Below are 11682 nucleotides of genomic sequence, written 5' to 3'. Positions count from 1 at the left end.
TCATTTAGGCTTTGAAAGACATTATTAATCATGGAGACCAAGAGCATTCTTCCCACAAGCTGGCCAGTGGACTCTGATGTGGCCTGGGTAAAAGGTTTAGTCCAAAAATTGATGAGTTATTGGCTAAGTCAGTCCCCATTCTGGCAATTTGAATTACAAATGAGAAATAATTTGTCAGTTGGGGGTAGGACAGAAGAAAGTAGTAACATTTATTACAGCCAGGCTCTATCAATGCAGAGCATAATAACGTCCATGAGTTCTGCTGCTGAGTACTCCAGAGCTGTCTTGAATCTAGAATCACTCACCAGGTCCCCTTAAGCCCTATTTGGCCCCATTAAGACACCAGTTTTGAGGTTTCTTTGGCATTCACTCCCCGTTGTTGTTCTATAAGTGTTTGTACAATAAACTCTACTATGAGTGATCCACTTGAGTAGATTTATTATTCTTTAAAAAAAAATCTTTCCAAGAAAAGATATCTTACAATTACATATCAGTCTATAAAGTGTTTTCACTTAAATTATCTCATTTAATCTCTCAACGACCCTCATAAACTAATGAACTTCAGAGATTAGTGTTTTTCAGGCATCTGATTATTAAAAACAAGTAACTTACAAGGCTGAATAACCTGAGGCTCAACTTTGATTAAAGACATTGGATAACTTCCAGAGACAAATTTCTTCCAGTGTGCTCTGAACATGGTTGCGTGTGAATGTGAGGTCTCCAACTGCTGTAGCCAATTCACCACCAAGAGGAGGAGGATGCTGGCACATAGAGAAAGGCAGACTCAAGGGAACCGTAGAAAAATGGAGCTGGAGCCACTGAATTAACACCACCCTGAAAGCTTTCCAACTTCTGCTCTTAATTTCTGTGAACCAATAAATTTCTTCATTGTTTCAACCAGTTAAGAGTGTAGCTTTCTGCTGCGTGTAACTGAAAACATACTAACTGATATGGCATCAATTACATTTTTACACGCATTCAAAAAGCGGGGACTAGGGCTTTTGGGGAAGAGAAGGGCACCCCCGATTGGGGAGGGAGGGTGTAAGAAGTCTGGACAAAGGATGTTGCCTAGTCAGTTCATGGGTATGTGTGCAGAGCAGTGTTGGGCAGTGGACTGATTGGAAGAGAAGGTAGGAGAAGAAAAAGGAGGTCAAAGAAAAATAAAGATGAATTTCATATACTTACTAGCCTTACTTACCCCTTCTGTTTGAATACTATAAGCTTTGATAGGAAACGTAGAGCATAGACATAAATCTGCAAATAAAAATAGTAATTTCCGACCTTTAGAATTAAATTTTGAATAGCACTGCCTTAGAGCAGTGTTTCAACTTTAGTTTTTCCCATAACACGTTTAGATGTTTGTCACATCTAAGTATGGTTTTTACCTAATATTTTCCTTTAAATCAGTGGTTCTCAACCAGGGGTGAAATTGCCCCCAGGAGGACATGTGGCAATGTCTGGAGACATTTTTGTTTGTCGTAACTGGATGCTACTGGTAACTAGTGGATAGAGGGCAGGGATACGGCTTAACATTCTTCCATACACAGCACAGCCTCCCACCACAAAGAATTATCTGGCCCACAATGTCAACAGTGCCAAAGATGAGAAACTCTGATTTAAATCAACTTATTTTCTTTTAAACGTCATAATAATTAAAGCATTAAGCAATAGTATATTTTAAATATTGTAGTAAGTGCTTGACATGCAACATCTCATTGAATCCACATATCAACCTTATGTGGTAGATACTATCATGAAGCCTGTTTTACAAGTGAGGAAACTGAGAATTAATTAATTTGTCCAAGGTCAAACACCTAGTAAGTAGTTGAACCTGGATAGTATGGAGCTAGAGATCCTGAGCGTAACCAATAGGATTGACGTTATATCACTTATAAATGAAAACCAGTATCACATTCCCTATGTAATAGAAGAACATATAAATAAATTCAATAAGAGCAAAATGTTATTTAAGCTCTAGCTAGATATTGTTGCCTGCTGAATTCTCCGGGTCTAAACCCTGTGGCTCTCTCTTAAAAAGGGAAACTAAGTGTTACAGAGGTGTTGAAGGCATACTAGCATCAAACCAAGACTTTCTCCTTGACATAATCAGAAGAAATGAAAATGAATTTAAAGGGGAATCACTTTCTTAATGTGAGATTCATATTATATAATGCTATGTCTGTGTACCTCTGAAAATCCCAACTCTTCAATAATAAAAGCCCTGGGATGTTTTAATTCCCCATGAATTAGATAGACCTGGATCTGCTGCTTACTACTGGTGTTATATTAGATGTGATTTAATATCCTCATCCATAGAACTAACTGGGACAATAACTTCTGCCTCATAGGGTTGTGGTGAGAATTAAATGAGATATAAAGAGTCTGATTCTAAGATTACATAGAAAATTACAGAGCAGAAAATAAATATTAGTTCCTCTCATTTCCTGAAGATTCTATGGTCTCTTTCCAGCACTGGCTTAGATTCTCATATGCTTCCATGATTATACAAGCTCTCTAAGAGCCGTGGCAGGTCAGGCAGCCACAGCTGGCTCCAGAGTATTACAGGGAGCAAAGAGCTGCTTTCAGTCCCATCCAGAGTAACCACTGAGGCCTCCTGGGAGGAACTGGCCTTTTGAGCCTTGCTGTGTAGCCATCTGCCCTCCCCCTGCCCTCCTATGAGGGTTGTTGATGATCCAGGGGAGATTTATGGAAATTGCAACGTGACAGCCCTATGACAGTGACTCTGACAGATGACAGAGGTCCCTGGAGGTTGCCAGAGAGAGGAAAGAGGCAGGAGAGAAGGGGGAGGCTTTGCTCCTAGGAATAGAGTTGCAGGTCCATCTTAATTTCTTTACACACACACATGCACCTGCTCTAATTTTAGACCTGCCGTTTGGCCATGTAGGCACTGAGGCTAAAGGCTGTACTTTAAATATAGCACCTCCTATAGGACTGGATTTGTGATTTTGTGATATCAACAGAAGCAGAGTTTAAATGAGCTTTGGCACTACTGTCTGCTTGGTGGTCAGAAGATCTTTTGTTTTTTGTGCTGTGACTCCAGAATTTCTTTCCTACTTGATTCCTGATACCTTTATTCTTTTAAAATATTCCTTTAATAAGGCTTGAGATTTCATGCCATAATCAGGGACAATTAAAATGCAAATATAATTAAATGAATACTCTGACAAATTCAGAATATCTTCTCCCCACTAGAGTGTACACTTCTTGGGGTCGGGGACTTTGTTTTGTACCCTGCTTTGTCCCTACTGCTTATAAAAGTAGCATACAGTTAGAGCTTGATAAATATTTGTTGAATGAATGAATGAGAGTTCATACTAGGGTGTAAAAAGTTGTAGCAGTCAACATTTCCTTTGTCTACACGTTTATTTTTTTCACGCCTCTGGATTTTACACATGTTGCATCATCTTTCTGCAACGCCTTCTCTCTGCCTCTCACTTCTCTATCATCCCTTCCTCATCTGGAGAAAGTCTACTAACCCTGTAAGACTTACTTTTTTGGTAAAACTCTCTGTTTTTGTTTTTGTTTTGTTTTTGAGGAAGATTAGCCCTGAGCTAACATCTGCTGCCAATCTTCCTCTTTTTTGCTGAGGAAGACTGGCCCTGAGCTAACATCCATGCCCATCTTCCTCTACTTTCCATGTGGGATGCCTACCACAGCATGGCTTTGCCAAGCGGTGCTGTGTCTCTACCCAGGATCCGAACCGGCGAACCCCGGGCCGCCAAAGTGGAAGGTGCGCACTTAACTGCTGTGTCACTGGGCCAGCCCCAGTAAAACTCTCTTTGGTCCTTATCTTCCGCCTCAAATTAACACTCTTTCACCAGCTGGGTTCTGGTAGCCCATTGCATATAATCCTATTATAGGAAGGATTTTGTGCTGTACTTATTTGTTTGTACATCAGTCTCTGCCTCTAGAAATGAGCTCCTCGAGGGTGTGATGTTGTACACTTCTTTTGTATCCTCACCCTTAGCATGGTAACTGGTTTATGGTAGATCTTCAGTAAATGTTACTGAATGAATGAATGAATAAATGAATGAATCTTGCAAGTGCTCCTTTATCCTGCAGGGCTCCAGGAAGGTCTCAGATAGATTCCTTATAAGGAGTGCATTATAAGATCCCTTCCTTTAAAAACTTATTTTGGACAGGAAATCTTCCTGCCCACTATGGTTTTATTTTACCAAATCCCTTTATCCTGTACTCAAGTGGAATGATTGGTGTGGAAACACAGAGAACAGCCTATAAATAATGGATTTGGAAATAGTTGGTCAAATTTCAAGGTGGGACTGATTATCTTCATCTTTTTTGTGGATGCTTCCTACTTGCCCTGATGCTATACAGAGCTTAAGGATACTGATACTTTGGGAGGGTTGGAATATTTCTCCTGAGGAAAAACAAATGGGTTCATTATTTGGGACCAGATTCCTGTTGGTGCAAGACAAGGGAATTATATTGTGTAAAGCAGTATCTCATGTCTCCAGCTATAAGAGGATTGTGGCCTGCTCAGGTTGCTATGGTTGTGACTATGACAACTATGGAAAACATGAGAGAGATGCCAAGAAGAGGTTGTAGTAATGGCCCTGAGCAAGAGAGAACAAATGGCCAAGACTAGGGACTGCCTAGGGTCCTTAGAATCCAGTGGCCATATAGGCAGGGTTTTAAGACCACACTGGAAGACCTGACTTCCACATTTGATTTTTTACATTGACACAAACCCCAAACTGCTCATACTGATCCCTTTCATTCATTCATTCTGCTTTACTCTGCAGAAGGGAATGGAGATGGGGGAAGCAGCATAAGTACCTAGGCACAACCCAGAGGGCTGCAGCTCGTGAGAACGAGCACCACTTAATTAAGCCAACTGTGAATTTGTGTGGGTGAAAGTAACAGCTGCTGAGTCTTAGGATATTTTTAAGTTGCAGCCAGTTGGGATACTCTTTATGTCTATATATGGTCCTTCATGCGAAAGGACCTTTGGAGATGGGTAGGCTAAAAACACAGACTCCTTGAAACTACATCATCATCTCTTGGTCTTTGACAGCACAATCAGCAGTCTGCTCTCTGGGAAACTTCAGCAAGATTAAAAGTTCAGCAGCTCCTCTGACCTACTCCGTAATGACTCCTCCATCCCCCATCCCCCACATTGTTGCTAGGCTTTTTTTGAGATTACAGGAGAGACTTGTTTAGTCCTCATATCCTTTCAAGCTGCTTAGTTACCACATCTTGTGCACAACATGCACACCAGGCAAACAAACTTTTAAAAGCACAGCAGATTGAAGCAGCGAGCAAGCCTAGCAGATTGAGCCCCTTGAGCCCATGTGCTATATGAAGCAAACCAAAACACAGCTGGTGGAGTTAATTTTAGGCCTTCTGATCTTGGCAACGTCCCATCAATTTGCAAAAAGGAGTTTTGAATAGGTTGAGAAAGGACCACTCCTCCTCCTCCTCCCCAGGCAGCCGACCGAAAAAGTAACTATATGGTTTAAATTGAGTGGGAAAAACAAGTAATTATGGACAATGGTAAACTTGACTGATCAAGAAATTCAACATTTATTGAACAAGTGCAAGGTCCATGCAAGAAATCTTTTATGATTTTTGTCCTATGGATTAAGATCCTCGGAATTATTCTGAAGGTAGCACCTTCTGAAAAATTCTAAAAGGCTGGCTTCTCAAAAACAAAAATCAATTCCTATGTCTCGGTGCTTCAAAACACCAAAAGTGGGTTGGCAATGGTGAGTGGGGAAGTAGATGTTTTATTAAATTACGCTATTTATCAATATAACAGGCATTTAAATGCAAGGAGTAAATACATACTATTCACTTCTGAAGGCACAGGATCCAAATCTCTGACCACCAATATAGGTGAGGTCCCTGTAACATCTTCTCACATGTAACATGGATCTTTCCTGCCTAACACTTAGACAATTTCTAACTTTATTTTTATTTGTTAGAGTGCCTGTATTTCCCATTGACTTACAGGATTCATAATGGCAGGGATTGTATCCTTGTTTTTTGCTCACAGAGGCTTATAGTAGACAATAAATATTTGTTGTGTGGATAAATGAATGTTTGGACCTCATCATTCTCTTAAATCTAGGATTCTATTGCACAAACCTCACGTTCAAAAAAATGAACAGCTTGAAGAGGAGGGTATTGGGTTAGGTTTGGGATCAATGAAAGATTCCTTCTTCCACTATGACATATTAAATAAGAAGTTTTGCATTTTGATGCTTTATGGCTTTCAGTGATAAATGCATTGAGAGACACCAGGCTTCATGAACCAAGATCACAGTATAGTGATCTTCATGTCCTCACTACCTGGCTTCAACAATTATCAACTCAATGGTCAATTTATTTCATCTATACTCCTGCTTCTCCCTCCCACATTATTTTTTTTTCCTTCTTCTTCCCAAAGCCCCCCCCCCCAGTACATAGTTGTATATTCTAGTTGTAGGTCCTTCTAGTTCTGCTATGTGGGATGCCACCTCAGCATGGCTTGATGAGCGGTGCTAGGACTGCATCCAGGATCCGAACAGTGAAACCCGAGGCCGCCAGAGTGGAGTGCACAAACTTAACCACTTGTCCATGGGGCTGGCCCCTCCCCCTCCCACATTATTCTGAAGCAAATCCCAGGCATATTATTTCATCTGTAAATATTTCAGTACATATTTCTAAAAAATAAGGGCTCTTTAAAATAAATAACCACATCATCACCACAATTAATAATCAGTTCTTAGTATCATCAGATACCCAGTATTCACACTTTTCAGTTATCTATAAATGACATCAGCCTTTGTTATTGTTCTTTTTCAGATTGCTGGTTTGAATAAGGATGCAAATGAGTCCACATATTACAATTGGTTGATAGGTTTCTTATGTGTCTTTCAACCTCTAGGTTTCTCCTTCAGCGCTATTTTTCCCCTTTAATTCATTTATCAAAGAAAGTAGGTCCTGCATAGTTTCTCCATAGTTTGGATTTTCCTGATTGCATCCATGCAGTGTCATTTAACATGTTCTTTACCATATTCTTTTGTTCCCTGTATTTCCTGTAATTTGATAAATTCGATTCAAAGGCTTGACTGGATTCAGGTTCTCTTTTGTTGGCAAGAATTCTTCACAGGTGCTATGTTCTTCCATCAGGATGCACATAAAGGGTGGTTGTCTCTCTTGTGATACTCACAGCCATTGATGATCAGTGCCTAGATCCACTAATCCATTAGGGGTTGCAAAAATGGTGATATTTTAACAATTCAATCATTCCTACTTCATTTTTTTTTAAACTGAAATACTTTATAAGGAGAAATTTCCCCTCATCTACTGTTTGGAAACTTGGCTTTAAATAGTGTTATTTTATCTGGGGAGGGTAACACATTAATTAACACATGAAATGATTAATTTATCACAGAAAAAGTTACAATGAATCATTTTCTTTAAGGTTGTAGAAACCCTCACCTTCAGGGAAAAGGAGAATAAAAATACAACTGAGGGAGAGGAGGTGAATGGTGATCAGAAAACTGAGATATCTGGGAAGAGAAGTAAAGAAAGAAGAAACACAGACGCTTAAAGGTAACACTTGGCTAAGTCTATTCTTATCTGGCATATAAAATCCTATTTGGAAGCCCACCTTATGGCTTTGAATACTATTTACTTACTGAAGACTCCCGCATTCTTACCTCCAGTTCAGATCTCTCCCCAGGCTTTGCACGGCAGTCAAAACCCTGCCTGACAGGGCTACTTTGATGTCTAAAAGACATCTCAAAGTTAACATATCTAAAATGGAATTTTTAGTCTCACCTCCAAATTGTGACTCATAACTTTTCTATTTCAATAAATGGCAGCACCATCCACCAGTTGAGAAAGCCAAAAGAATAGGAGTAATCTTTCACTCCTTCTTTACCCCAGCCCCCGCAACCATTCAGTCACCAAGAGCTGTTGGTTTTACCTTGAGATTATTAATGACACTACCCTAAACCAACTCACAATTGTTGAGGAAAAAAACTGTACTATTATAATAGTCTTCTGGCATGTTGGCCCCCTCTAGTCCGTTCTCCACAACGTGGGAGAGAGATTGTTGTAAAATGTTAATCAGGGATCATGAGCTGGTAATTGTTGAAGATGGGTGATAGATTCATTATACTAATTTCTTCCCCTAGGCATATGTGTGAAATTTTCCAAATTAAAAAAAACAAAGTATTATTCAGATTATTTTATCTAATTCTCCTATTGTTTTACTTCTCTGCTGACTTCTCGATGTTCTTAGAATAAAATCCAAATGTCTTGCCTAAGCCTGTGAGCCTCAGTCTTCCCTGTCTCCATGTCCAGCCTTATCTAGATGCTACTCTTCTTGCTCACTCTGCCCAGGCCATAACCCATCAGTTCTAAGAACTCTTTATCTTTCTTATCTTGGAGCATTTGTACTTGTTATTCCCTCTACCAGAAAATGCTCATCCCCTAGCTCTTTGCAAGGCTGGCTCCTTCTCTTGCTTCAGCTCTCAACAAAAATTTCACGTCCTTAGAGAGCCTTTCTTAACCACTCACTCTAAGTTAGATCCTCTTCCTTCACCATTACCCTCTATTACACTATACTATTTCATATCTTACCACAATTTATAATTATCTTGTTTGTTTATATATTCTATTCACGTTATAATTCCAATTCTTTGAAAAATTGGTAGATAGAATACAAATTTTAATAATCTTGCTTCACAAACAAAGACTTATAAACAAAATAAGATTTTGATCAGGAGAGTAACTTCTTGAAATGGAGATTTTAGGAAGACAGTGGTATGAAACATGGACTGGTGAAGGAGAAATTGGAATCAGAAATGTCTATTTAAATATACTCTCTCTTTGATTCTAAATTTTCCAACGTTTTTGAAGTGCTGGATAATTTTAAGTGACAGACGTTGTTTGATTTAAATGTCTAACCCCTGGAATCACATTCTGTATTATTAACACAATACTTCTCTCATTTTTAGGATCAATATATTTAAGTTTTATCAGCCATTAATTTCAGGCAATTCACCTTAGTGGTATGCTAAAGAAGAACCTGGCAAGTACTTTTTCAGATTCTCTCCTTTGCCAGTCATTGTCCTAATTCATGGTCATAGGATTCATCTAAATTGTGTTAGACCAAAAACAAGGCTACATAAACTAGCCTGCTAAGTCAGGGAGCAGATGGGAACTGTCAGTCATTTGAAGGATGCCATGGCAAGACAGAATTTTAGAACTGCAAGATATCTTAGAGATCATGTAATAATCCAAGGCCCTCATTTTAAAGGAAGTGGAACTGTTGTTCTAAAAGATTAACTGATTTACTCTTCCCAAACATGATTTCCTAATCTGGTAAATCAAATCTTACTTTCAGAAGACCTTGAAGGAATTATGTAGTAAATTAGTATCATATCAAGATCTGGAACACAGGACTTTTATGTCATAAATCCATTAGTTTCATTATATTAAGATAAACCTTGCTTTTTCCTCCTTTCCTGCATCTTTTGAGCCTTTAAATCTTCTCAAGTTATTTCAGTGACCTCCGCTGTTCCTGAGACAGCATCAAGATTCCAATATTTTCTTCTGTTTTTAAAAATGGTTTGATTTACCATGTCAAACTGACAGTGCATAAAGTCAATGGAATACATTTCATATTGGCACCTCCTTCAAGTCTATTACCCCAAGGTGGGTTAATAGCTGCGTATAATTTAAGTTTAGTTCAGATTCTTTTAAAAGTACTTGTGGATTTGATGGGTGTTTTGAGTAAAGAAGATTGACATCTCTTTTGTAAAATAAAGGGGTACCCAAATTGATGATGCTGTGGCAGGCTGGTCATCAGCGGCAACGCTTAAATTAAGCATTTATGGCGCCCAAGTCCATTAAAACCATTGGGCACTCTGATTCACAAAGCATTCTAGAAGCTAGATAGGATTCAGTCTCTCTTATCGAGGGACTTGCATTTCACATAGTTAAAGGGCCCAAGGCAAGGCTTTATAATCTATTTAAGAATGCTCCACATTCATTCAATAAGTCACCACAGCAGTTTTCCCAGCTGCTGACAGCCTAGCTTGCCTGTTCAGACAGTGATGGACCCTGATCATCTCTTAGTTCAGGGTTTTAAAATATGTGCATAAAACGACAAGGACGTTAAAAACACATTTAGACTCTTTCCTCTTTTCTGGCGGAACCACACCCAAACCATTCCAACCAGATGAAACTCCCTGCTGTTTTCATATACTAGCAGACGGACTCCATAACCTTTCATCATCCTTTGCCGGGCACTCGCAGTGGGCAGAACTCTGGTGGCAAGTCCATCCCTCACTGCAGAACTCTGGCATTCCAGAGTTGAAGCCCACTTCCTTCCTGGCCGCTGAAACCCAGTTAAGCATCTCGGAGCGCTGTGTCACGACCCCCAGCCGAGTGGACAGGCTCCGACTGGCCCGGCGTCCCCAACGCATCCGCGGGGCGTGGTCCGGAGGTGTAAAGTTGTCCAGAACTAAAGGCACCCTGGGCGGCAGCCGGAGGGGCGGGGTGGGCGCGCGCCGCTCTCGCGAGAGCTCGCGGATGGGGGCGGCGGGGGGCTGGGGGTGAGGAGGGGGTGGGGGAGCTGCGCTGCGGCCGCGGCGGCTGTTCTCCCGGGAGCGAGCGAACGGCCCTTTCCCCGCCTCCCTTTCCTTCCCCTCCCATTGACTGATTCAAGCCGAGCGCTTCCCACTTCCGCCCCCTCTGCCTGCCACTGGAACTAGCAAAGCCCAGCAAGTTGCGGCCGCCGACCAGCCGGCGCTCCCCTCCTCCTCTCCTCCTCTTCCTCTCTCCTGTCCTCTTCCCTGGCCGCCGCAGCCGCCGCCGCCCCCGAGGCCTCGTGACGCCGAGCCCGCAGCCCACGCCGCGGCCGACATGAGCTTCTTATTGTGAGTACCCAGGCCCCGCGCGCCGGCTTTGTTCAAGCGACCTGGGCCGCGGCCCCCGCCCGCCTTGGCCCGCGCTGCCCCGGCCGGGCCTTCCCTCCGAGCCGGTCTCCGGGAACCGGCCCCGAGCGCTCGCGCCGCCCGCCGCCTCCCAGGCCCGCTTCGAGCACGCGTGGAATCCTCCAGCTCCCAAGGAGGCTCCTTCCCCCGGCCCCAAGTCTGGACACACCCGCGTCTGCGTCCGCAGTTCTCCATCACCCCAGCCTTTCCCTTCGCTCTTCTCTGGGGTTTGCTGGTTTGCACGCTCTACATAGATGCCGCCCACTCTCCCGCCAGACCCGTGTCCGACGCGTGCCCGGCCGCCGGTCTCGCCTGCCCAGTGCTTTTTTCTGGGTCCCAAACACAGAAGATAGAGCGTCGTACTTTCCCCCGTCATCCCGGGACCTTTTTAACTTCCTCCTTAGGTTTTAGGAGTGGGAAGTTGGGGTGACAAGTCCTGTGCATGTAACACACTTAACTAGGCTGCTTGCGGGTTAGGATCCCCCGGTGACAGCCTGGGTCTTGGGGTGTGGAGCAGCTCCTTGCTTCCCCGAGACGCCCTTCCTCCCAGCGTGCTCCCCTGAAGAGTAAAGGCTTTATCTTTTTAGACTGCCACCAAATAGAGTCAGGGTAGTGTGCCCTGGGCTGATTAGGTCCACTGGGAGTTGTTTTGCAAATCATTTGTAAATGCCAACTTAACGTCACATTTAGTGCTGGTCATTATTTC

General features: G+C 42.2%; 1 protein-coding gene across 2 annotated transcripts in view; it reads left to right on the top strand.

The window, feature by feature from the left end:
* The first annotated feature begins 7449 nt into the window (after positions 1-7449).
* The window catches only part of MOB1B (MOB kinase activator 1B), a 68730-nt gene continuing 64497 nt past the window's right edge, over positions 7450-11682 (top strand). Inside the window, exon 1 of one of the 2 annotated variants that reach the window (XM_070263721.1) lies at positions 7450-7581. Coding sequence is in view for 1 of the 2 variants with exons in the window: in XM_005608727.4 (XP_005608784.1) it covers positions 10906-10919 (14 nt within the window). In the remaining variant the exon portion in view is untranslated. Of the gene's footprint in view, positions 7582-10552; positions 10920-11682 lie in introns of those variants that run through there. The other variant, XM_005608727.4, reaches the window with a different exon arrangement.

The sequence above is a fragment of the Equus caballus genome, chromosome 3 (genome assembly GCF_041296265.1).
Source record: "Equus caballus isolate H_3958 breed thoroughbred chromosome 3, TB-T2T, whole genome shotgun sequence".
Taxonomy (NCBI): Eukaryota; Metazoa; Chordata; class Mammalia; order Perissodactyla; family Equidae; genus Equus; species Equus caballus.
The sequence above is the reverse complement of the archived record's forward strand: the minus strand, read 5'-3'. Positions and strand labels throughout refer to the sequence as shown.